The sequence below is a fragment of the Epinephelus lanceolatus genome, chromosome 3 (genome assembly GCF_041903045.1).
Source record: "Epinephelus lanceolatus isolate andai-2023 chromosome 3, ASM4190304v1, whole genome shotgun sequence".
In the NCBI taxonomy this organism is placed as follows: domain Eukaryota; kingdom Metazoa; phylum Chordata; class Actinopteri; order Perciformes; family Serranidae; genus Epinephelus; species Epinephelus lanceolatus.
This window is the reverse complement of record NC_135736.1, coordinates 46,620,578-46,648,196: the sequence shown is the minus strand read 5'-3', so window position 1 is coordinate 46,648,196 and position 27,619 is coordinate 46,620,578. Positions and strand designations below refer to the sequence as shown.

Here is a 27,619-nt window from a genome sequence, read left to right as displayed (position 1 = left end):
ATAAAGTGTGCTGCTGTAGTCAGTGCCTCATTGTTTCTTACAGTGTCAGTGTAATCATTAAACCACAAACCAGCACTGAATAATAAACTGACTCAAAGTCCAAATAAATAAAACACAGAAACTGGGTCAGATTTTCCTCCAAAACACACGATTATAATCATGCTGGTGTAAAACAGCACACTTGAAATTACACTTCTTTCATTTCCTCCGTCACCTCGAGTAACAAAAGCAGAACTTTTCAAACATGCAGTGAAGATGGTCGTGCATACCGAGAGGGCGAAGTTGAGGACTTTCTGGATGAGGTCAGGGGCAGAGATGGCGCCCAGCACTCGCTCGATGCGGTTCTTCTCTTCCTGCATGTCTGCTTGTTTGTGGAGCTAAAAGGTTGAGTGACACAGATAAAGAAAACAGATATGTAAGAAAGAATCAAATAGATCAGTGGAGAACATAAGAGTGAAAGAAGAGCACAGAATATGACAGAATAAATCTGGTTATGTGAAAACAATCACTTCTTTTAGGAAGATAATTGTGAAATTTAATCATTGAGAACAATGTAAATGTCTTAGTCGTATAGGGTGGCCCTCTAATAGTCGACCAAATGTCCGTCAACCAGAAAGGTCATTAGTCGGCAAGATTTCATTGGTCGCTTGGTTGCTGCAGGAAAAAACATAAAAATAAAAGTGACGCTCTACTAGGAGCTGCACCTTGTCAACATAAATCCAAACCTATATGACTGGACCATGTGGGAATTTATTTTGAAAGGACAGACACAGGAAGTGTCCACGTTCAGCAGTTAGACAGGAGTCAGGTTAATCTCCAGGGCTGGTACCTGCGGTTATTCCACAGGCTAGTTAATAACATGTCGGGCAGGAAATCCAAAGTGTGGGATCATTTTGAGAAGGTGAAGGACGAACCCAAGGTGATATGTAAACTCATCTTCATTGGTCGACTACAAACATGACGTATCATCTGAAACATGGAAGTAGCTACATGCCCATTAGCCCACAGCGTCATTAACAGGCGGCTTGCTCAGTGTGTGACGTGCACTTGTAGATAAAATATAGGCCTATATTAATGAAGGTTCATTAGTACAGTTTTGTATTTCTCTGTAATGTAGCACAGTGTTAACAATGTTACTGATACTATTCTTTCTCACACCTTCAACTCAAACCACCAAAATATATCATTTAATCATTACATTCATATCAGAAACATGCAGGAGACTAGTCCACTGATGGACCGTAATGACAACTAGGAAAATTCTTAGAGGGGCAGCCCTACAGTCTTACATGTTAGCTGTCGTCTTACCTTCAGCATTGTGTCCAACGTGGTGCTGTCTCCATGCTTCAGAACTGTTAAATACACCTGGAACCCAAAACACAAATACACAGTCAAAATGTTATTCCAATCTGAGCCCTTTGCGACATTATACAAAAAATATACTAATCCAAAAATAATAAATATAAATGAGACACAGTATGAGGAGCGATGTGGACTTTGGGCGGGTGGTGTAACCACTATAAATCAGTAATAAAGACACGTCATGGTATACTGGTGTTGTATTCTGTTGTCACATCAGGTGCACTGCAGCATCAGACAACTCACTGCATGTTAGCTGCTGCAGCTGGTCACTCAGATCACGTCACAGAAAAGCCAATAAAATCATGTTTGACGTTAAAAGCAGCTTAAATTCTAAAGTCAACCAAAAATTCAGTTACATTAAATAAAGAGGGTTTCAGTCATATCTTTTGAAACGGTTTGGGGTTTAAGTCTTATATAGGAGCGCTTATAAATATTTAATATGTTGCAGGGTTTTATTATCCCACTCTTGCTATTAAATTTATATCTTTTACTTTATCTTATCCCCCCATGTTTTATGATGCCCGTGCTGCTTTTATTTTTGGTCTGTAAAGGACTTGGTAGCCTCGTTAACAAAAGCGCTACATATATAAAGTTAATTATTACCTCTGACAAGAAGGTTATGTGTTCGGTTCAGTTTATTTGTCAGCAGGAATATAGAAAATAATTAGAGAGTGTTGCATGGGCCAAGGAAGAATCTGTTAAATTTTAGAGCGGATCTGAAATACGGGGCGGACCCACAAATTATTTTTCACTTTCATTAACACTGCGAGATAGGGCATTTGGCCTCAGCGGAGGTCTGTGCTTTCTGAGTGCCTTCCCCGTTATTCTATTTTTTATTACTAACCACAAAACAAACCATGTTGAGTATGAAGGCTGTTACAGAACACTTCAGGATCACGGTTAGTGTTTCACTGTGCTCACCGGGCTCCGGAGGTCTGCAGGCAGGACCTGCTTGCCCTCCACGTGGTCCCTGAATCTCCGTCGGGCCTCCTCCAGTGTGGGTTTGTGTCCTGCCTTCCCCAACTTCCCCAGAACCAGACCTCTCAACAGGGCGTCCAGGTGACCTGCAGGACAAAAACATCACACTCAAGTTAATGTCTTCACTCGCCACAACACTGCGATCTTCAAGAGGACGGTTCAGGTCAGTCAGGAGTCACTCAGGTGTCTCGACTCAATTACACTTAGACTCTGTCTACATGTATATAGATGATTTTAAAGACAGATATTGCGCCCTTATTCTAGAAAAAGAATTCTGTCCACATGACCTATGTTGTACATTAAATCTCTGTCCACACAGGGTGCGCGGTGACTCAGTGGGTAGAGGAGGTGCCCCACGTAGAAAGGCTGTGTCCTTGCTGCAGTGGCTGCGGGTTCAATTCTGGCTTGCGGCCCTCTGCTGCATGTCGCTCCCTCTCTCTCCCTTTCCTGTTAATATTCGTCCAATTAAAGGCAAAAGCCCCCCCAAAAAATATATATACACATCGCTGTCCACACTAGAACACAAAAATGACTTCAAACGCTGGTGTTAGCCGTCTTCAGCAGTCTCCTCTCGTCACACACAGGTAGAAAGTTGCACAGGCTAACGTTACCTTTATCAAAACACCTGTTGGAGATCTCATCACCGTTGATTTGAGTGAGCTCCCTCATCCTTTCACCAAAGACAACAATCCCAAAAAGGATGCTTTTGCTCAAGAGGGAGAAAACCTACAACTACCAGAATGCACAGCGCCACGTAAGACCAATAAATGCTCCCACAGGTGGGTGACGTTTGCAAACATGTCCGTTTGAAACGATGCCAGCCAGCAGGCAAGAAGCGATCTCGAGCTCTTACAGTTTAACAGTCAGCTAAAAGCATTTCTGAAGTCATTTTAGGGGAGAAACAGGCGACTCAGTAACAGAATATTGGTTCATGCTTAACCAGCGCTGCTTAGTTTTACCATTTGATCTCAGTCTCTTCGGCCTCTGTTTTCACTGTGCACCAAACAGTATGGCACCCACTTCCTGTTCACAAAACTCTTACTATTACAGCTAAACAGGGCACTAAAATGTTTCTAAAAACATTGGAGGCGAGAACAGGCAATGCGGTAACATAGTCTTGATATGTTTGATTAGCGCTGCCTAGTTTTATTGTTTGATCAGATTTCGGTTTGAGTTTGAGAGAGAGAGAGAGGAGGGCGTGTCCATCTCTTGATCTGTTTCTGTACTCTTTGTGTCCGCAGTGGCGGCATCAGTGGCAGGCAATATGAAAATGTGGAAGTACAGCCTGTAGTTTGAGCAACACCCAGAGAGCCAATGTAACTCTGGCGGAGTTTCACCAGGGGTAAGTAGGGATATCTAGACACTGGATAGATGGGGGGAAGTTTTACCGCAGTTCATTTACACATAGTACACATACTGTTTTGATACAAAGCTGGTTGGAAATTGGCAAAGTACGCTTTAAAGTGACATAAAACTATGTGTGTGTGTGTGTGTGTGTGTGTGTGTGGCAAAAATGTAGAGGAAAACGTCAGTTTTCTTAAGTAACTATATACGTGTAGACAGGGCCTTAATCATGGCATGAAAAATTAAGTTTCCTACAATTCAGTGGTACCAATAATATTTTCATGATACATTTGATGTTAAATTACATTTAAAAAAAAATCGAGACAAAACATAGCTTGAAATATCTCACTTTAAAAGGTGTCTTAATAAAAGCATAAAGACACTATGACACATTATGTTCAGTTAAATGTTGATAAAATAAGACAACGTCAGCTCCTCCTCACCTTCCCCTGGTTTGCAGTCCCAGCCGAGCTCCAGGCCGATGGGGGTGAAGAGGTCCCGGATGAACTCCTGGATCTCCTCGTGGAAGTCAGTGTGAGACAGCAGCGAGGACAACACTCCCAGATTGCAGCTGAGGTCGCTCCACACTGTGTAGTTGGGCTCGTTGACGAACGCCTCCATCAGCTTCAGCACCTCCACCGTGCTGATCATCCCTGCGCGAGACTGAAGCCACAAAAACATGTTCAGAAATGTTTTTCCTTTTATGATTCTCTACAATAATTTAAATCCTCTCGTCCTTTAGAGAGAATGAAAGTTTTAAGCGTGAAGGCCTGTTGTACAAAACTGTCTCGTTACATTTACTGTCTCAAACTGTCGGACTTATGAAGAAAAAGCAGGAAAGGAAAAGTTGATTTATATAAAAACCTACTGCAAATCATTTGATGTCAAACAAAAGATGCATCTTCCTATAGGAAATGATAAGAATCTATTTGCTCTAAAATAAGACAGAAAAAATTCTTATCATTTATAAATCGACAATGAAATCTGGTATTTTGTTTTTGTGAATGTGCGTTACTGAAAAGTCTGACACATCAATGATGTCACAACTGTGTTAGTCTGAGTTTTGCGGTGAGGCTGAGGTCAACATGTTTTCTGTGGTGATGAAGCACAAAGTGAAGCAACATGAGACTGAACATCAGCTTGTTGCCACCTGATAGCCGAGTATTGACACGTTCACACAAACATTTCCCTTCTTTTGAAAGACTCGACACCAGCAAACATCTGAGTGGGGACAGAAATGATAAAAGCTTAATGTGGCGACAAAATCAATCCTGCTGTTCTGTTTATAAAAATCACCAGAATGTCTGGAATCCAATAAAGAAAGATATGTGATGAGATGATATTTGATCCTCTGCTCTGAACACTGCTGCTATTCGTCACAGCTCAACATCTGGTGTGAAAATGTTACAGAACAATCCCATAATTTCATTTTAAACAGAGATTAAATAAAAGAAAGAGGAGCATGACAGTGTGACATGACATCTTCTTCACCACAGCAACTCACAAGCTGACGATGAATTAGGAGTCTGTCACTGTGCTTCGTCTATTGGAACGTAACCACACCTTTATAGTCATCCGACCACTCACAGCTTGTTTTTCCACACTACGAGTCACATTCACCCAGTCACACACATTCATACACTTGTGGCCGAGGCTACAATGCAACTGCTACTCAGTTTTTAACACACTCACACATGGATGGAACGGCCATCGGGAGCAATTTGGGGTTCAGTATCAGTATCTTGCTGACGGATACTTCGACATGCAGACTGGAAGAGCCGGGGATCGAACCGCTAATCTTCTGATTGGTGGCGAACACTTCCTGTTCACTAATCTCTCGCTATTACAGCTGAACATGGCACTAAAATATGTTTCTAAAAACACTGTAGACAAGAAAAAGAGCCATGCATCTTTTTGGCTGCTGTGGTTCACAGTTCCTTAGCAATGAGAGCACTAGAAAAACACTGACTTATTTTTTTTTTTGTTTAACATTAAACTGCTTTACTGGCAGAATTGTGTTTTGGTGCACCTAACTGTCGTTAATTGCTCCAAAAACATTTCTTCAAAGTTTGGAAATGTTTGTTTTTTACTAAAAATGCCAAAAATCTGTTTCCAACAACAATGTCAACAACTTGAAGGTACACTACGCAGAAATGGTTGGCTTCTGCACTATGTCCACAATTTTCGCAGCTTCCTCTTGCTACTTATCAATTTTTCAGTCAATTTAATCAATTTTATTTATAAAGCCCAATATCACAATTTGCCTCACGGGGCTTTACAGCATACGACATCCCTCTGTCCTTTGGACCCTCGCTGCGTATAAGGAAAACCTCCCCAAAAAAACCCTTTAACGAGGGGAAAAAATGGTAGAAACACTTATACTATAGAGTATATTAGAGAATACTTAAGGCACCTGGTCGGTATCGTTATATTAAGTCTCGACCTCACATGAGCGCTGTGCCCAGGAAGGTTGTGAACACAGCAAAAAACATAAGAATAAAAGAAGAAAATACAGGAAGAGGGCAAAGTCTCTGCAGGAAAATACACCACCACACACTGAGAGCGGACCATAAATGATGATTACTTCTGGATGAGTTGAAAAATCCTGCAAAGTATATCTTAAAGTTGAATTTGCAAGTTGATTTCTTCCTTCTCCACACTCTGTGGATCGGCCATCTTCCCTCACTTTCCCTTTTCAGTCTTCCTGCCCCTATTTTATTCTGCACCAGTGTTTGTTTACACTGGAGGGGAAGTGGATTTCCATGAAGGAAAAAAAGGAAATTATTGTTATTGCTTCATTGCTCAGCAGCAGGGCTCTCTGTGTGAGTGTGTGCGTGCGTGCGTGCTTCACCAGGGAGAAGAGGTCGTTCTGCAGGCCGAGTCGGTCCACAGGCTGCAGGGTGAGGTCTCTGACGCCCGGCAGCAGACTCTCCAGCATGGATGAGCTGTACTGGATGCGATAGAAGCCCACAGTGCCGGGGTTGATCTGTAAACAGCAGGGACACAACTGGGTCAGACTGTGAGGGGGGAAAAAAATGTAGCTTCACCATTTTTTACCTCTCAGACTAAGTGCTCTTATCCAGCACGGCTTAAAGGGAGCGAAACAGCATCATCCTAATGCTAATGCTTGAGGGTTTACCAAACAATAGGATTGTTGTGCCGGCAAAATTTCCCCAAACACTGATAATTCTGACTTTAAACTGAACAAACATCAGGAGAGAGAGAACCTTAGTCTTTAAATCTTCTTTTCCAAATGTGTAGCCCTAAACTGTAGTTTTACCTCTTGAGACCGGCTCATGATTTACTTGATGACTGTTGAAAGAGCCGATTCCAAGGATTGGAGCAGTGGGGATCCGAAGCATTATTTATACATCAGTGTCAGCTGTATGAAGCCCAAGCACAATTTTCAGTCCTTTGTTTACACTGTTTACTTCCTGAGGACTCTTCACATCGACAGAAACATCATCAACAGCTGTGCTAATTTGCAAGATACACAGACCAAGTCCATTCATGTTCGCGCCTCATTTACACTCCCACATTACCAGAATGAAAGATTTAAGGGTGGGTTCATTATATATTTATTTTTTGAGGTTATTGCATCATTCTGTAGCTTCCTAGTGGTGTTAATTATGTATTTAAATCTGAACATTCAACTTTTGGTCAAAGTCGTGTATTTGAGTGTCAATATGCCATTTTCCCCTTCTGAAAACATTTATTCATATGACCTGATGTAGGTTTCTACATGATGACAGTGGTACACACAAAGCCCACCTAACATGACTTTTTTTTTTGACTGAGCCGAGCCTTCTTTAAGAGTTAGTTAGTTACTGATTCTCCAAATTGGCTATATTAGGTACAGAACTCACAGAATGAGTTCTGTTTGGGTACAGAACTCATTACTTTAAAAAGAGTCCCTACTGAATTACGTCGGTACTTCCAAGTACAGATTCATGTTTAATCCATCTGTGCAAAATGTCGACCCCAGAGAGAACATCTAGGTGAGAACGCCAGGTTTAGAGGAGAGGTGGCAGTGCCAAGAAACGCCCCAAAGCCAGTCACAGATCTCTGTGAAGCCACAAGCTTTTAGCTTCAGACAGGAGGTGGAAGCTCCCCAAAGGCAGGAAGCCAGCCACAGAGCTCCAGGGACGCACCATGGGCTTCCCAGTGAGCCAAAACTATAGCTGCAGCGCTGGTCTGCCACAACAGTTTCGGTGTCTAGTCTGTTTTGTTTTCTATATTAATGTAGTCACCTATAATCACTGCTCGACGAGTGGACAGAGGGACAGATAAACACAAGCAGACAGACAGAGACAGAATATTAGCTCTATATGTGATCAGAAAAGAGCAGCAGGGCAGAATAACATTTTAGTCTACTACGTCACCCCTACAGCTTGTTCAGAAGTTAAAATTTTGTTATTGCAGAGTGAGTAGCATAAAAGTTCCCAAAAAAAAAAGGTGCAGAATTCCAGGTATCAGAACTGGTACCAACATCTGTTTAATGTGAATGGTAGCTAACCCTACTGTGGACGCCTTGTTGGTTTGGATCCAAAAGTCACACAAAAACACAAATTAACTGACCGAGGTGGAGGAACACCAGCAGCTCCTGTGTTCTGAGGGGTAAAATTACTGTTTTTGGTCAAAGGAGTCTGGTGGATTTGAAGAGGACAATAAAACAGCTTCAGTTCCCTGTCTTCTCTCCAAACATGTTACGTATGGATCACCATCTCCTGCAGGTAATACACCGACTACCGATAAGTACAAAGAGTGGGCGGATCAATACCAAAACATCGATACTCTCAATTTTAACTTTTCTTTTTCAACATTGATCCTAGTGTCAATTGGATTGATACCAAAACAGGGATCGGTTTTTCTTTTCTACGTCGTACCTATTTGTATTTTAAGAGTAAAACTGTCCGTGCAAACAACATTTAGTTGTCATGAGCACATGTCCTCTGTGTACTCTTTGCTTCTCCACTGCTGTTGAGTTGTCTGCACTCAAAAACATCCTCCAGACGCAGCAGCATCTTCTTTGGTTCACTTTTACCACGTGTCAGCAGTTGGATGACATTGAGCTCACTTCGCAGCCCTCCTGTTTACTGCTGGGTGCTGACACAGACCCTGAATTGTATTATGAATAGAACGCAGGCGTGTCCGTCTGACCGTAGCTGTCCGCGGCCATAACTGTGGAAAGTATGTCAGAGCCTGACTAGTTTAATCTGACACATACTAGCAGTGATGGCTTAATGAAAGAGGAAATAAAGAAAACTTGGAGCTGACAGAGTTTACTTGGCTCAATCTTTTCAGAGAGGCTCAGACAAGGAATATCTACGTATACAGTAGCCTAGTGAAGTTAATATTTTAGTCAAATCAGATTTCCAGTATTGGTTAATGTTACATTCTCAAACTGTAGTTGGTCATCGTGAGCTGTTACTCAAGCAGAGTGATTATTCATCTCACAAATCATGGCACACTTAAAAAAACTGACTGCGTTTAATAATAAAAAGTATCATATCGGTGTCAGCACCTGCAATTCTGGCCCTATCATACTTGGTACCAGATCGAAACCAAATTTAGTACTGCCCACCCCTAATAATACAACTCCCTTAAAAAAACTAACCCTTTCAGTTATTATCATCAGTGCTCGCTGCTCTAAGCTACATCACTGCTTTGTGCTTTTACAGCTGAGTGAATGTTTCCATTTGAAAAACTTGTAAAAAAGCACAGGTGGAGTCGACCTTTAAATAATGTAACTGACTAAACTGTCTCTGTGTGAACAGAATCGGTGATCATGTAAACCTTATCTGGGTGAAGTGTGGGTGAGCCTGATGACCACATCCTCTCCTGCTCTTCCTCCCAGTTGACAAACAGGAACTCCAGTCCGTGAACTTCGTTTTAACTTTGATGTTTCGCTTTTTATGAAAATGGACTGAGGCGTTTTCTCCTATGACTCATTAATTCAGCACAAGACACTGGAAACTGGATCCTGTTGGGTAAATTTTAACTCTAATTTTAACTCTACTCTGAACGGAAGAGAAATGTTTATATTCACTGAACGTGGTGACGAGCTTAGCTTAAAGTTTTACTTGTTTGTATGCACACGGCCTTTTGCACAAATATGGCTGCAGTCACATGTAAAGACAGACTTGTAAAGCCACATTATGATCGCACATGAGCGTTGTATGATTGAAAGCAAGAGATGAGAGATCACATGAGCGTCTTCCACATCTAACTTTCATTTTACAGAGGATTTTACGCTGACTTGTATTAACTACAGTTAGAGATGCATCGATCTGATCCACCAGATTTATACTGGCGTGACACGGACCAGATGTGACTGATCAATAAGGGCTCGGACACATGCCCTGTTTTGTTCCCTCAAATCCATTGTCGTCTATGCAGATGCGCAGAAGTTGCGCTCAAAAGCAAGGGTGACGCAATTGTGGCGCGTAAGTGTTCCCAAGCACCTTTTTTTCAGGGCATAACAACCGTACCCTGAGATATGCTGCGTTCAGCTCGTGAGCTCATGTTTACAACATGAGAAGTCGTGTACACAAAGTCTTGAACTCAGAGCCCTCTGAAAATTTCCACTCACAAGGTCGTAAATATGGACTCTTCTCGTGAACACTGTAAACACGACCCCATCTGAACGCAGCAATAAACAAAGTTCAACTTTTCGAATGCAGCAACGTATGCCGCATGTCACGTGACAAGGAACAATGAATCATAGCTGGCAGATATCTTTTCTTTCTTCTATAAATATCAGTCTGTGGTAAATATATTTAGTGCAGAGTGATGCAGAGCTTTACATCTGTCCCACGGACAATATTTTAATACACACTTGAAAAACAACGCCTGGAAGAAGATCCGCTCCAAACTTGGGATACTGGTAAGTAGGCTATGACGTGGTGATGTTTATGGTCATGGTCGCTTAGCAACGTCAGGCGCAACCTGCCTCCGCAGCCTTAAAAGCTGCCACAAGATTAGCACCCAGCACTCGACCTCATGTATTCCAGGTAGTAGATGACGCGGCATGTGTCCCAGCCTTAAATACAGTTTCTAGTCACTCAGCATTTCCACCATCAGGTACATTTCTAGGGCGGCACAGTGGTACAGTGGTTAGCACTAGTTCAAATACGGCTTCCTCCCAGTCCAAACACATGCAGGTTAAGTGGTGACTCTAAATTGCCCGCAGGTGTGAAGATGAGTGTGAATGGTTGTCTGTCTCCATGTGTCAGCCCTGTGATAGTCTGGTGACCTGTCCACAACAATCCTTGGTACATAATTTGCTATATTTAATACTGTATCAGATCAGCACTTGGTAGAAATCATGAGTTTAGACCTATCAGGTATCAGGAGAGAAAAAGCCTGATCATCCCTGATTACTGCGAACCTCTGTTGGGGATCTAAAAGTCAAAATGAATAAAGTTCTCCTATAAAAAGGTCGACCGTTGGTGTTTGGAGGAACTGTGACTTGAGCTCACCTTGACCCACTGGTCAGGGGTGATGCCGCTCAGAGTGATGGTTGTCTCGGGTCTGTCCAGCAGAACCTTGAGTTTGGTGCATTTGGGGTCCTCGCTGGTACAAATACTAATGGGGACCATCCAGCTGGGGCAATCCTCACCTGTTCAACACACAAGGAGGAGCCAATGAGAAGCTACGACCACAAGGTATCAGTCACAAGAGAGAAGATAATCCTTTATTAACATCTGGCGGTGAAATTAAGGCTTTGCAGCAGCAGGGGGACAAAATTAAGTCAACACAGAGAAAGTAAAAAACAAGAAGTCTATAAAACTAAAATAAGAATAGAAGTAAAAATAACCTTTGCAAAAGCAATTCAAGACAAAGTTACAAGGTAAAGGTGACAAGTGCTGTGAAGTGAAGTTAAATTTCAGGCGTAATAAATTATCAAAAGGGGGAATGTGACAAGGAAATATGTCCAAATGTGGGACTGGGACTGAAACACACTGTAGTACAATACAATATAATATATAGTATAACATAAAGATATTAATATATTAACCCTGTTTGTTTTTCTGCAAATGGTTTGAGTAAACTCACCATTGTGTGGTCCGCTGGCACAGAACTTCTTCTGAGATATCTTGAGGATGCGGTCATCACCTTGCTAAAAATAACATCATGGTTAGTGGTGCGTGTGAGAATCAACAAACAGGGTACAAATTTAGAGCCAGACAAACACGTCACTTCTGCTGGTGAATTTCATTGTTCAACCAGCAGTGCAGTGAACAAAATGTCTTTTATTGATTTAAAGCACTCAAGTGGCTTGTGTCCAGTGAAGCCCACCTGCTCCTGGTCCACTACTATTATAGGGAAGCCCATCTGCTTGGTCCACGAGCTCATCACTGCAGCGATGGGTTTTCCACTGGCCTGTTCCAGACAGTCCCATAGGTCCTCTGTGGAAGACAGCCGGGAGCCAGAGGATTAGGAAACCAGGAAATTGATTTACACAGCCCTTTCATCCCGAGGCAAATATTTCCTGCATGTTCTTACCTGTCGAAGCATTTTTATGTTGGAACTTCAAAAGATAGGCATTCATTCCTTTCCTAAAGTCCTGCAAATGAACAGTAAGAGGTGAACCCTAATGAACAACATGTTGTAAGAATGGAAACAACACTACAAGTGCTGGAAAACAAACCTCGTCTCCTGTGTAGTTGTGCAACATGCGGATCACAGATGCTCCTTTGCTGTAGGAGATGGCGTCAAAAATTTCATCTACCTCTGATGGATGGCCCACGTTCACCTGGAGCAAAAACACAAACGCTTAAATCAGCTGTGAGGAGTCTGATGCCAATGTGATCATTCTGGTAAAATAATCTGAATTAAAGGGAACACAGCCTGTGAATGTCATTTTAGAGGGCTTTAATTTCCACATCAGAATGTCCTGATATTATCGGAGTGTCGGAGTATCTTTATCATTATGTTTAACAAATTATTCACACAATTGAAAATCAGTTTTTTCTGAGAAACAGTTAGCATTCATTTTATCTATAATTTAATATCTATTCATTTTGTTTTATTTATTTACGTATCTTTTACTTATTATTAACAGACAGACTGACTTGTTGAATGAATGTCAAATTTGCATTCACATTCACAAGAAGTTTGCCTTTATTTTGAAGTCAGTTCTTACACACGCTTATCGTAAAAAAAAAAGTGTAAATTATAATTATATATTATAAATGTATTTATTTTACAACCAGGCTTCAATTAGTCTTCTAAACCATACATTTAAAAAAGAGCAAACTTTCTGTTGCTGTTGTTACACAGGTTAGACTCAGCGCTGAAGGACCGTGTCCGAGCCGCTCTCCTTCCTCCTCTCAGTTCAACGCCTGCCCCGTTTAGCATGAACGTTAGCCACGTGCGTATGTGTGTGGGGTCGGGGACGCTTACCAACTGGCCCCCTATACGGAGCTCACACTCCAGCTGTGGTAGTTTCATAATAGATACACTGAGGGGAGTAATACGCTGTGCTCAGCTCTATAATAAAATGTGATCTTACCCACTGTAAATAGTCAAAGAAAAGAAAGTCATGTTTACATCTGGGAGGCTGGGTGATGATTTCTATTAACCCTAACCCATCTATTTCAAAGTGCAGGCTGGTTTGACTGTTGTGTTCTGCACATGGTGATGTTTTCAGTGATGAAGCAGATTTGTGGAACTGCTACTTTTTCATTTTGTGGCATAGTTTGCAGAGGATACTAGTCTGTTCCACATCTGTCCTCCTGAAACCGAACCAGAAGATAGACCCTCTCCAGGATCTTTACACATTTTTAACCAGTGTGAACTCAGGATAATAATGTCATTAACGTGGTGAGCATGGTCAGTCAGTTTGGGGTGTCTGTGTTTCTGTGTGTGTGTGTGTGTGTGTGTGTGTGGGTGTGAGAGAGACAGAGGAAAAGTGAGCCTCCTGCCTGGAAACACAGCCTGCTTTGCTAAAGCCACACGCCGCCTGTTAATTCCAGCTTGTTATTGGCTTTATTTCGAACCTGTTCCTGTTTAAATCTGCACCCAAAATTTGTTGCTAAGCCTCCAATTTCTTTTACCAATGACTGCTGATTTCTTCTATCTGTATTCAACTGCTGCTCAGAGGGATCTTTGTCTCTTTCATTTGTCAGTCTGGTTGAACTGTTGTGCAGCGGTTTGTTCTCCATGCACAAAGTAAACCTTTTATACAAAATATCCTCTCTGTGTAAAGAGGACTCTCTGCAACCTAAAAGCATCAAAGACCGTTAAAAATACAGAGTAGTCCTCTCAGCTGTCTGACAGGACACAATCAAGCTTTTGTGGCAAATTACAAACAAACCCACACATCACACATTCATTAAATAAGATTACTGCCAAAATAATCCATAATCAGTGGGATGTCCATTTTTCCAACATCATAACATTACAAACTCCCTGTTTGGTGGGCGACAGCTGTAAGCAAGAGACCATGTGTCCTTGTGGAGCGATCAATCATCATCATAATCACTACTTGCACTTGCCACAAGTCAAAACATTCTTCCCATCAGAGTAAACAAGCTGGCAGCTTTCGGTTTTATAAATCCCTCCACAGCTCACCTCTATGGGATGGCTGCTGTCCAGTGCGTCCAGGTCCAGAGCGCGGGTGTAGTCGGCTGAGACAAACTGGGTCCAGATGTCGTACTCTGGGAAGCAGTGGTCCACACACAGATACTCGATCCAGGATGCAAATCCCTCATTAAGCCACAGATGGGTCCACCATTCCTGTATATACACAAGACGACACTGTGTTCTACAAGTCTTTTTAAATATGATCTCCTACATTACAATAACTAACAGTAACAATGACTCTGAGTGATTGTTGGGATACAATCACACTAATTACAGCACCTTCTGAAGGATGACTAATTTAAATTGTTGACGAGATTAAAACACATTTACGTCGACACAAAGCAGGTGCTCCTGATGCAAATCAATGTGTCAATTTCCAACAGAAGATTTTTAACTATTCTGCCCCACCAAATATTTTTTTAGGAGTTCGTCCCCCCCCTTTTTTTGTGGACATTCTTGTATTACGTCAGTAGTACTGCCCAGACAATTACCATCTTACCTGAACTTCTTAGAACTCATGTGTCTTGTTAAACTATGCTGTCAAAAATTCAGTTGACAAGACAAAATTCTGAGGTGTTTTACACCCCATCTAGAAAACACAAAGATGTCTGCATTTCATTTTAAAAAGACTGACTGATTACGTGACAAACTGATGTTTAAAGATGCTCTTATTTCCACTGACAGCAAGTTAACACGAGAACAGAATTCAAAATATTGTCATGAATTCAGTTTTTCAGATACAATTCTGAATTTACCATCTTACTTCTACCATGACTGAAAATTTTGTATTTATTTTTTCATGAATGTTGGAGATTTATTTCCTCAGAATTTACAGTTGCTGTTCACATTTACACTAAAACAGTTTGAGGCACTGGGGGCTCGATTTCTAATATTACAAAAATCTGGCTGGATCGTTTGTGGAACACAGTCTGAAGATAATGAGTAGCGAGTTTTGTGTCAATAGTTTGGTTTTACAGGGCGCCCACTAGCTCACCTGGTAGAGCAGACGCCACATATACAAAGGCTGTGGGTTTGCTTCCAACCAACGGCCCTTTGCTGCATGTCATCCCCCTTCTCTCTCCCCCTTTCATGCTATGTCTGTCCTATCAATTAAGGCAAAAAACCCAATAATCTCTAGCAGTTTTTTCTGAAAACAGAATGATGGATCACATAATACAGCCTGGGTCATAGCATACGTAAAATTCTGCTCAACTGAGGCTAAACTTGGGTGAAAGTTGCAAAGTGGTAGCACGTATTGCTGATTTGTTAGAAATTTTCTAAGTTTTAAATGGTTGAAATGATTACTGTGGCACCACCTTCAGGAGTATTAGCCCCAAAAAGTGAGGGTGGGATGCAGAAGAAGAAGAAAACTGGCAAAGATATGAGGTTTCAGCCCTTAGGTTCTCACTTCCCTACACCCACAGCAGCAGACTGAGTAGTTTCTCCATTTTAAAACAATCATAACTGTTCTGAGTTTTGTTATTATGATCACTAATATTTCCAAAGCTGCTCACAGGGTGTATCTGTATAAAGGTGCCATATAAAGTTACATTCAGTTACAAAAAGCTGATGGAAGATTATGGCTCGTTACCATGGTGACCAAGTTTCCGAACCACTGGTGGGCGAGTTCATGTCCGACCACCAGCGCCACCCACTGCCTGGAGGACGAGCAGGAGTTCTTCGGGTCGATTAGCAGTGCTGTCTCCCTGGAAAAACAACAGAGTGGAAGTTAACGGCTGAAGGTCGACACTTCCTCTGAACACCAGCAGGTGTTTCCCTCCATCAGCCATCCAGAGTCCACATCAGCTGCTGGGCTGTTTATTAGGAACACCTGCAGGCAGGTGGCTGTGAGATGGTAGATGAATGGGGCCTGCTGCCGTATGCTCATCACATGCCATCTGAATACCAAACAGGTGGCAGCACATCCAACTGATCACGAAGCAATTAAAAAGCCATCAGGGCTGTCAACCAAAAAGACACAAACGCAACACAAACTTTCTCCAAAAGAAAGAAAAAACTGCTGATTTCTCAACGAGACACGGAGCTGCAGAACTACAACTCAGGGCTACAACATGTCTTTTTCTCATTCATTTACTACTTGATTATTTTCACAATTAATCAAGAAGGTAGGGGAAAATGCCAATCTCAATTTCCCAGAGCCCAAAGAAACATTTTCCAATTGCTTGTTTTGCCTGATCAACAGTCCCAAACCCACAAAGCAGAAAATATCATATTTGAGCTGTTGAATGTTTGGCATTTTTGCTTGAAAAACAACCTTAACAATAAATAATTGATCGAAATTGTCGTCCATGCATTTTGACTCTCCTACAGTTGAAGGGGCTCTATACAAAGGGAGTGTGACTTCATTCTTACTCCACTATTTCTTTACAGAGCAAGTAGTGGTTATCTATTATAATAATAATTATCTGAGTGTTGTATACAGAACTTTAAAACAAGCGTTGTCAGATCGGGCCTCAAATTGTTTTGCAAGACTTTATAATCTTGATTTAAGGTTCAGACTTATCTTACGTGATTACCGCATCAAAGATTAATATCTTGACTATCTTCATCAACAGAGGACATTGAAAAATTGCAATAAAAAAAGATTTTGAACTAAAAAAAATCAGTTGTTTCGAGAGCAGCTCAAGCTTACCTGTAAGTAACAAGGCCCCAGTTTTCCATGGCACCTGAGTGGGAGGAAGCAGTATGTGTTTCACTTTCAGCATTTTCAGTGGAAATGTCTCAAATTACTGAATGTAGAATGAACAGCTCCTCACCAGCAGCAAAATCAGCAATAGCTATGAGATCAATTTTAGGCAACGGATAAGGAACACTGAAGTAGTCTTTGTAGAAAGGTAAGGTCTTAGTCGCAACCTATAAAAAAGAAAAAGAAGAAACAAAAACAGGTAAAAAAAAAACATGGAACGAAACACAAAGGGTATTTAAAAATGTACAAAAAATTTGTAATAGTCTGATAAAGATAAATATAGTCTGCTCTTTTACTTTAGTCTTGGTCTTGTTGTTCTATACAGCAAGACTACAGGGGACACAGAAGATTGTGCAGATTCAAGTATTTAGGGTCGAATCTAACGTCACCATCTACATCTCCACTCATGTTTTAAGTTTGTAGAGTTCAGCAGGCTCAGCAGTGGTTTGCTGTCTGGAGATATTGTAAAAGTCTTTTGACAACATTCTCACCTCCAGTGCAAATTTCCCTTGTTCTGCCTTCCCGACGGGCGTGTAGACGCGTACTGTTATACCATCCGATGATTGGCTCTCCACATAATCATATTCACCGATGACAAAAGCTACAAGGTACGTGGACATGATGGGCGTGGTGGCAAACTTCACCTCCACCAGGTTTTCATCCTCTGGATATGGCTTTCGATCAATGACATTCTGGAAAAAAGGGACATAAAGATAAATGGCGTGGAAACAGATTGCTGACAGAAAAGGGAATCTAATGGTTAATACTGGGGCTAAAGAAGGACTTTTTATAACAGATCATCACTTAACAAAAATGTTCTCATTTAATTCCCCATGATTTTTCTCTTTTGTGCAAAGGCTGATGTTGTATAACACAAACGCTCCACCAGCAGCTGTAAAGGCTGAAATATTTATTAAACACCACAAGTGGGGCGTCTGGTAGAATAAACAACGTACAGAGGATTTTACCATTTCAAGAGCCATACTGGCAGTGGGAATATAAATGTCACGTTTGTCTTGTGGGTGAAGCTAGAGGGGAAGGTCATGGGGTCATTAAAATCATGACTGTTCATCCTCTGCAGAGCATGAATCTACTTGGACGACATAACTTCATTGTTCTCATCAGCTAAACATGTTTCTTCTGCACAAACAGAAACTGGTGGCCCAATAGTTTGTCATTTGCAATCACGTGACTATTATGATGTGTGAAATTCAGATGGAGCACAAATGCTCATCATGTGATTTTTCCCTCAACTTGACCAAGTTGTTTGGTGTGGACACCATCATTACAAATGACCTCATCCTTCAGATGCTCTAACGTTACACGGCGAGATGATGAAAGCGTACATGAGTCTAGTGGACTAAACTGTCAGTCTTGTTTTTGACCTGGTGAGTAAATGTGCTTGAGTATAACTGTCTTTTTATATTTCAACTCTGTGCGTCGATACACTGCTGTCAGGCTGATGTCACTCGCTAAAGTTTGCTAATTTTAGCTTCTATTTTCTACCTGCTAGGTCAACTGTTTCCAGAGGTCAGGTGAAACGGCATTAAAAATCTGGGTCGTGGCTAAAAACATGTACAAGCTGTCACAGCACATTGTAATTCCATCCAACTCCTGACGTGTTTAACTTTGAAGTTTATGTGTGACATTAGCTGACTCTGCTCCTCCAGAGTGAAGACGGCGGTTTTTGATCCACATCTGCTGCTGTTTCGCAGTGAGGGGTTTTGTTAAAACCTCTCCCCTATACGTTCTACTATTTTTGGGACTTAAAGCAGCCTTTGTTTTTCACAGTTTGACCTATTGGAACAGCCGTAAACAGTGCAAATCATAGGCAGATGTGCAGTGTTGGTAGTCTTTGTCTCTAGCTGCCCTCCATCTGGACAGCTCACCTCTAATGTCATATGCAAAGAAGCTACTGCGGTGCTAAAAGAAAGATCAGCAGGTCACCAGAAACATCAAAAATATATGGAATCATCAATCAGGGCTGAAAGTAAAGTTTACTAAATCAGCTGGTCACTGTAGTTTTGGTCAAACATTACTCAAAAAGGAGGCAATTTCCTGGGGACTATTTTTAGCAACGGATTAATCCACATTTGGTACTCAGCAGGATGGTGTATGTGGGACTGAGTCAGAATAAACTACTGTGTGAGTGTTCATGCTAATGAATAACATGTAACCCAGTGCAACAGCGTGGCTCAGTAATGTATTTAATAATTTTTGGACAACAATGGAGCTCTATGGCAACGAATCGGGCTTTACTTGTTAGTTGATATATTCACTGTTGGTTTTGGTCTTTTTTTATGGGATTTGTTGATAGAAAGAACAATTCTTAATATCACCAGAGTAATCCTTTAGTATCAGTATCGACATTTATGACAGGCTGACCAGTAGTTTTCTTAGTAGCTGCAAGAATCTCTCACCATATGTACCAACGTCTGAACCCTCAGGTTATAGCAAAGTATCCACTGAGTAGCATCTGTCGAGCTCAGTGCAGTATTGTTTTGCACTGGACTTTGAAAAGGTCACAGTAGACTTGCTGAGAAAATAAATTTCAGCAGGTATGTGAACACAAAAGGTCAAGAGCTGGACTGGCATCAATCTGTGCAGGGCTTAGTCCTGCTGGCCAAAACATTCTCCTTCTCTTCAGCCCTGGTCTGCAATTTGTCTGCTGTAATAATATTTACTTTTATCTAGGGTTATTTGTCTGTAATATTCTTTTGTAATTTGTCTCCCGTAATGAGATTTTGTTGACACAACAGGGTTGGACATAAAAACAACACATTATTAAAAACTGACAGTCTGAATTCATGTCATTCATATTCAGCAAGTCATCAGAAAGACCCAAATTTAGCTTCATCGTCACCACCCAGATGAACCGCGTTAGCCTGGAGGGGTGTTGTTGTTAGAAATAATCTAAGCCAGATGATGTTTTCTGATGCAATGTGGCTGCAAATGCCTTCAGTTAAAAATCACTAAGTCTGTATGACAAACACAAGACATGATTTTTAGGAGTATTTGTTTTACAATGACAAAAAAACCCTCATTGCACATGTACAGTAGTCACACTACACATGTGGTTAAACATAACATTAGCCAGAGGTAGAATATGCAATCACTGTCTGCCCTCTGTGTGTGTGTGTGTGTGTGTGTGTGTGTGTGTGTGTGTGTGTGTTTGTGTCGTAGCTTACATAACACACACACACACAAAAGAAACTTGGCAGCTGAAAGTGACTCAGACGGTCTGGGGTCTGGAGTTCCTCAAAGGGAGGAGTGAACATATGACACGTACCATATTTGACAAGGCTACCCGGTCCTTGGGAACTATCAGAGCGATGTCAAAGGTGGCTTTGATAGCTGGCTCATCCCAACAGGGGAAAGCTCTGCGAGCGTCCGTGGCCTGGAGGAGGGGGCGGGGAGAGAGAGAGAGAGAGAGAAAGAGAGAGAGAGAGAGAGAGAGAGAGAGAGAGAGAGAGAGAGAGAGAGAGAGAGGGAGGGAGAGAGAGAGAGAGAGAGAGAGAGAGAGAGAACACAAAATGAGACACTGTTTTCAACCCCCATGAGTCCATACTGGGTTCAGATCAGGCTGAGGTGGACTGCAGTTCACAGCCAGGATCAATATGCATCTTAAATCAGTCTCCGCTTGCTGTGATCACATCTCACTGGTTCACATTTGATTAATTCTTCTTCCTTTTGTGCTGTTAGACTGTCAGCGCAGGCTACTTTTTAATACACCAGAGTGTGTCATAATGAGTAATGCAGGTTCAGCTGGTTTGCATAAAATCAAACACCTGACTGGACCGGCAAAACCGGAACTGAACCCAACTCTATTTATGCATGTGTACACACGTTACATCATCATATTTTCCCATGTGCAGAAATTATTTTGGTGGCCACCCAAAGAGATTTATGCCAACCTAAGACTTCTAGTATTTTAATTATATGAATCCATTCAGAAGTCAAAGTGATACAGACTGTCATTTTGCTTTGTGAGCAGCACCAGACTCCTTCTCTTTGTTGCTGCAGCAGGCAGCGATACAGTCCAGCATTTTATCTGCGTCGGGTCAAAACCCTGTCAGCTGTTTTTCAACGCAGAAACACTGAAAGCATCAAATTCATCTGTGGCATTTGTAGCATTTCCTTTCAAATAAAAGCCCGGAGAAAATGACTTTATCTGCTCACCAGCCTTGGAGCATGGTTGAAGATCATTTTTTCAGGTGGGTGCCTGACACAGCTACCATTATGCCCTACTGGTGTTACTGGTGACCAGTCACTGCCAGTCATTACAGCTACTACCTGTGTTCATTTTGCACTGTCCGAGCTTTCAAGTGTGTGTGGAAACATACAACGTGGGATAGCAACCACACAGAATCTGTGATGAGGAGGTTACTCTGAATGAGATTTTTCATGTCTTACTCAGTGACGAAAGTAATCCCATTGCACATTACTTAATTGTAAGTTACTTTGTACTTTTAGCTGCTTTTTAGGTGGCTCCCCGAAACCTATCATTTTCAGATTGTTCAGAATTTGCCTGTCACATGGTGGTGTAGTGGTTAGCACCGTCACCTCATAGCAAGAGGGTTCCTGGTTTGAACCTAGCCCTTCTGTGTGGAGTTTGCATGTTCTCCCCGTGTCAGCGCGGGTTTCCTCCAGGTGCTCCAGCTTCCTCCCACAGTCCAAAGACATGCAGGTTAATTGGTGACTCTAAATTGTCCGTAGGTGTGAATGTGAGTGTGAATGGTTGTCTGTCTCTATGTGTCAGCCCTGTGATAGTCTGGTGACCTGTCCAGGGTGAACCCTGCCTCTCGGCCAATGTCAGCTGAGATAGGCTCCAGCCCCTCGTGACCTTCAAGAGGATAAACGGTTCTAGAAAATGAATGAATGAATGAATAAAATAAAGGTGTTGATCTTTGATTTTGCTGAAATTTTCATCGTTAAATACAGCCTGAAACCTGTTCACCCCACATCTTTTCAAAGTCAGAATTATGGAGGGCTTCCTCTGACAATTTTGCGTGTCTCCCAAAACCAACAAGCATGCACCCTTCAAGCTGCAAGCGGGGTCAAGTGCCCTTTTTATTCTTCTCACCTTCTGTCACTTTTTGTGTGCATAACCGAGTGTACGATTATGTGGAGGTCAAACGACACTAACTATTTTGTTTCAAGCATATTTCTGTCTTTAGGCCATTCCCGGTGGTACTAAATTAAACTGAGCAAGACTGCTTCATAGTAATGCTGGCTTTTAGGACTTTTGCATCAATTAGATGCCATAATAGAAAAACATGCTTATCTACTGATTCAATACTATCGCCATACATGGGTGCCTATTCATTATGTATTGCGATTTTTTTTGCATTGTGGTTCTACAAGTATTGCAATCCAACATTTTGATATGTTGCGATTTTGTTTACTTTTTTTGAACACTATACCATACCACAGACACTAGACCATTTGGTACCTTCTGCTTTCTTGTTTCGGCTTTGACTTGTTTTTTAAGTGGATATGACATTACGTTAGTCATAGATTAAAACATTAAAAAAAGGAATGTTCTTTCCACCTCTGCATAGACTAAGATAAAGCAGCTGAATTTAAATTGAATAGATTCAGGCATTAAACAGAAATCAATTTTAAAAAAAAGCAACGGTAAATCGATTTTTTCCAACTAATATACACCGATCAGCCATAACATTAAAACCGCTGACAGGAGAATGCAATATTTGGCTGGGAAACCTTGGGTCCTGGCATTAATGTGGATGCCACTTGACATGCAACACCCACTTAAACACCGTTGCGGACTAAGTACACCCTCTAATGGCAACTGTACTCCTCCCCCAGCAGTGCACCATGCCACACCACAAAACTGCTCAGAATGATCCGAGGAATATGAAAAAGAGTCCATCTGGCTTCCAAATTCCCCAGACCCCTATCTGATTGAGCATCCGTGGGACGTGCTGGCACCCCACCTTGCAACCCACAGGACTCAAAGAACCAGCCACAATGCCCTGGTGCTGGACACCACAGGACACCCCAGAGGTCCTGTATCCATGCCTCAACAGGTCAGAGCCAAATCCAATCCACAGTGGGGCCACTTACCTGGTGAGGCATGTACACAGGACCTCCGGGGTATCGCCAGGTCCCCTAGATGCTCGATCAGATTGGTATCTGGGTGATATGGAGACCAGATTGATGCCTTGAGCTCTTTGTCATGTTATTCAGGCCATTTCTGAGCAGTTCTTTCAGTGTGGCATGGTGTATTGTCCAGCTGGGGGACCACTGTCATCAGGGAGTGACGTTGCCATGTAAGGGGGTGTATTGGTCTGTAACAGTGTCTTGGGTGGGTGGACCGCATCAAGCGGCATCCACATGAATGCCAGCACCCAAGGTTTCCTAGCAGAACATTGCATTGTAACAAGAAGATCAATGTTATTTACTTCACCTGCCAGTGGTTTTAATGTTTTGGCTGATAGGTGTGTACGTTGGCAGACATCCCAAACTTCACAGTCTGAAAGTGTTTTAAGGTCCATTGACACGCTGACAACTCCACTTGTGATTGTATCACTAGAAATACAATTTAGTGGTTGCAAACCCCCCGGGTAACATTTTTATTTTTAAGACTTTGTTTTGGCCTTTCTGTTTCATTCCACAATGACAGAAACTGGAAGGACAGCCCAATTTTTCGGTTTTAGTTTTTGTTTCATTCTGATCCACTCTCTTAGTCATGCTCTAACTTGGTATCAAGGTGTGTCTGTGTTTTGGAAGGATGAAGCTCATAACAACATGCCTTAACCAAAACTTTTATGATTTGTAAAGATGCATGTGACCTCTGGATATTTTTTTCTTAACACAGATTCGCTCTAGTTTTAATCTATACAGCAATCTGCATCTCCTCCATGCAGGCTGGCATCTCACAGGTGTGACCGTGACCTGAAGCCTTTATTTACATATCAAGTATGTTTTTTTACAGCAATACACATGTAAATGTGAGAATAATGACCGATAAAAAGCACTGAATAAATATATTTTTCTACATTTTGCAACGTAGATGCAGCCAAGTGTGCTTTTTCACTGCAGAGAGAAAAGATCTGTACTGTCACAGCCCTAATGTACACAGCAGGTGTATATCCTGCAGGTGACAGACGCTGTGATGAAAGCCCCCAAGTCAGTGTCTAAACTGGACTGACCTGATTTTAACTTTCCTAGAAAGACAAGTAAACACATTGTCATTTTTTTTAAAGCATATGCATACACAGAATGAATTCTGAAATATTGCCTCAATACTCTGGAAAATTCAAAGGAGGACAATTCTGGAAAACTAACAAGAGTCACATGACCATCACGCCCTCCAGTGTTGCAACACAGGCAAGTAGAGGGTTAAGCAACACACATAACTTTCCCATAAGAAAACATCCCATTTCCTTGAGGCCATCGGCTTACCTCAAACTGTGTGACAGCAGCGTAGCGGATCTCTCCAGCAGCTGTTGTATATTTACTTCTATAGAATCCCTTCATTTTGTCGTTCAGCTCCCCGACGAAGTCTATCTTCAATGTTCCGGAGCCTGGGGAGCACAGAGAGAGCTGCACTGTGAGTTCAGCCACGACCAAAGGGTGAAAAACATCTTACACTTCAATAGTAACAATGACAGAATAACGTTTCAAAACCAGGAACCACCAACAGCAGAGACAAGTGGAGTCCCTTCTTACCTTTCTGTAGAGCGCTAGGAAATGACAGGGTGACTTTCTCATCCTCATTTTGATAGTTGAATCCTGTGGCATTAATTTCTAAAGAGAGGAAGAAAGAGACATGAGAGCATGAGCATGCAATATTTCCTCTTCCTACTTCAGGAATATAAAATCAGGTGTAATCCAAAAATCCAGATACTGAAACTTTATTTATGACAATGTCATTAAAAAAGAATAAAAGAATGAAAAAAGCTGACAAAGTCTGACCCTCACCTTCTCCTCCCTGTGGTGCAAAGGAAGCCGTGATGATGTCGATGTCAGCACAGTTCATCACAATCTGATTTGTGGCTTGTGTAACCTGTAAATATTGACATAAAACAACATCATTTTTCCTTTAATAATCTCTGTGCTGCCATAATTTTAACTCCCCATCTATTTGGGAGAGATAAGGTTTAAATAAAGTGTAAAGCCCCAATGACATTATCACCTCAGTATGTGGAGAAGCCAGTGTTTTGTTTGAATAGGCCAAATACATTTCTGATGATGAATCCTGACACATCAGATAACGCAGACAGGAATGAACCTACTTAGTGTGAGCTAAACCTACAGAGACTGAAGGGCAAATCTGGTCACAGATTAAGAACTAGTTTGGGTATGAAAAAACACTGTAGGACAAAGAGAAAGAAAAACAAAGAAAAGAAGATGGACTACAGGGGATCTAACTTGTGATGTGAAAACAGTGGATGTGACTACCCAACTTATTGAGGGCGGAACACAGTGGCACACTAGGACGCCATGCAGTTTTCACAAAGGGCAGTCATAGTGACATTCACGGTTTGTGGCACTGCTGGTTGGACGCTGCTGCTGACAAAGCAGCAGAGAGGGAGTAATTATGAGACATGCCAGGCAAATGGTGAAGTGCCACGTTGTTTGAGTTTCTTCTGGCCTACTGTTTTTCACCCAGGCTTTGTATGAACCACAGGTAAACAGGGAATTACTGAACCAAACTGTGGTTGAGAATCTTCACTTCTTAGCAAACACAGGATTAAAAAAACCTTACAGGAGGTCTTAACTTTAAGACTTTCTGAAATGAAGATTTGGATCTAAATGATTCCCACAAAGACAGAATGTTTGAATATATTTGAAGTTGTCTGAATGTTTTATGAATCGGTTTTGTCTAAATATGTTTGAATATATCCCGCTTTAATTGTTTTTCAAGAGCAATAATTTGTGATCTCTCACATACATTCCTTGTGCGAGGTGTCATTTCAGTAGTGGTGCCAGTAACATACCAGACTTTTGGTACTGATACGAAAAACAATACTTTCTCTGTGCGATTTAACTAAACACTTGACTTTTATTGGTTTTTAGCTAAAACACTGACTCAATCAACAGAAAGAAAATCAACAGATTTGATAAGAAATTACCAGCTTTTCAAATAAGAGAACTTATCAGGGTTTTTCCTGCCATTAAACGGCTCAGGCGCAGCGCCGAAATGTTTTACGCATGTCAAAAGCATCTCGACGAGCCAACGCACGGGACAGCGGGGGTGAGAACAAGGGTGCTGTAATTTATCAATACAATGTTAAATGTTATACTCGCCTTACAAGTGGAAAGCAGTAACATTACATAATATCACCGATGACAGCGAATCATCAACCAATCATTCTGTCAGAATGCTGGGTTGGAACTTGATTACTAATGCACGATGATAAGCACCGATAAAACAAAGTTCATCACACTGATTGAGTGTCAAACAGCTGGGTAGTTAGCAAACAAGTATTGGAAGACTGTTGCTTAAATACTTGATGATGTAGGAGCCATGCATATATTTATAGTATGTTGGTTTATTGCTTATCTCACCTACTACGTATGGTATGATGTCATGTGGGTTGTACCAGAAATAATCATTATCTATTTATTCACTGTTCACCTGCATGACGGTTGAGAGAGAGGATGAGTTTTTTGGGTTCTCACATTTTCTGTTGAACGCAAATCTCTCAGCATCCACGTTCACCTTAGCACATATTAAACTCATGCACTGGATTTTATTCTTGTGTATTTTCACATAGAAATGAACAATAAATCTTTAAACGCATCTCATGAAGGGGAACTGGTGTTGACTGTTCTGTCTCAGCCTCTCAAGAAGTTGCTACACATGACATACATAACATGCAAGTGTTTTCCTGGTAGCCCATCTATCGTACACATCGCTGGCTTTGTCATTGGTTTATTCACCCTGGGCAGTGAATAAGTAAATTACACAACAGTAATTGTTATTAACATAAGTCGCAGTATGCTTTGAATACACCCAATGCAACTCACCAGCCCTTACTGTTGGATCAGCTGGTTCAGCTGCGCTAGAGCAGAGAGGACTTGAAAATGAGTAGGTATGGGTGCCTGGAGGTGTGGAGTTGGGAACCGAGGGTCTAAGCCACAACTTGAGGCCTGTGGGCCAAATCTGGCCTGTGATAGGGTGCCTTGTGGCCCGCTGACCATTTTCTAATTCACAATTAAAATAAACTGATTCGCAGTGGGATGTGTTTTTGTACTCTAGATGTAAGTGAGGGGCCAGAGTGCATTTAAAAACATTAAAATAAATCTTGTTTATCAAAAAGTGCCAGTGGAAGATTCCCGGAAACCCTGAATATCCTCAAACCCTAGGGACTGGCCCCTGGTCTTCTTTCATTTTGCAAAAGGGGCCCCGTGGGCAAAGTAAGTTGAGTGACCCTGGTCTAAGATATAGTCTGCTAATAATAATAATAATAATAATAATAATAATAACAATTCTTATAATATTAACAACAGCAATAGTCCAAATCTATGTGACATTGCATAGTTCCAAACCTTCAAATTTTCTTGCATATCTTTGCTTTATGGACAATCAAGAATTTACTCGTTATTATCGGCTGTCTGCTTTGTTTTTCATATTAAACTCATGTTCCTTGGAGGCAGTGTCATCTA

The 27,619-nt window shown here is 41.5% G+C and overlaps 1 protein-coding gene across 1 annotated transcript in view; it reads right to left on the bottom strand.

Annotated features, from left to right (window-relative positions):
• The window catches only part of npepps (aminopeptidase puromycin sensitive), a 32,504-nt gene that overhangs the window by 2,778 nt on the left and 2,107 nt on the right, over nucleotides 1-27,619 (bottom strand). The window contains exons 2-20 of the mRNA XM_033623632.2: nucleotides 24,929-25,013; nucleotides 24,677-24,754; nucleotides 24,410-24,531; nucleotides 20,271-20,378; nucleotides 17,473-17,673; nucleotides 17,052-17,148; nucleotides 16,928-16,961; nucleotides 15,866-15,980; nucleotides 14,263-14,427; nucleotides 12,338-12,442; nucleotides 12,193-12,253; nucleotides 11,986-12,095; nucleotides 11,743-11,806; nucleotides 11,166-11,305; nucleotides 6,536-6,670; nucleotides 4,128-4,347; nucleotides 2,284-2,426; nucleotides 1,309-1,365; nucleotides 270-377 (exon numbers count right to left, since the gene is read on the bottom strand). Coding sequence (XP_033479523.2) covers nucleotides 270-377; nucleotides 1,309-1,365; nucleotides 2,284-2,426; nucleotides 4,128-4,347; nucleotides 6,536-6,670; nucleotides 11,166-11,305; nucleotides 11,743-11,806; nucleotides 11,986-12,095; nucleotides 12,193-12,253; nucleotides 12,338-12,442; nucleotides 14,263-14,427; nucleotides 15,866-15,980; nucleotides 16,928-16,961; nucleotides 17,052-17,148; nucleotides 17,473-17,673; nucleotides 20,271-20,378; nucleotides 24,410-24,531; nucleotides 24,677-24,754; nucleotides 24,929-25,013 — 2,148 coding nt within the window. The remainder of the gene's footprint in view (nucleotides 1-269; nucleotides 378-1,308; nucleotides 1,366-2,283; nucleotides 2,427-4,127; nucleotides 4,348-6,535; nucleotides 6,671-11,165; nucleotides 11,306-11,742; nucleotides 11,807-11,985; nucleotides 12,096-12,192; nucleotides 12,254-12,337; nucleotides 12,443-14,262; nucleotides 14,428-15,865; nucleotides 15,981-16,927; nucleotides 16,962-17,051; nucleotides 17,149-17,472; nucleotides 17,674-20,270; nucleotides 20,379-24,409; nucleotides 24,532-24,676; nucleotides 24,755-24,928; nucleotides 25,014-27,619) is intronic.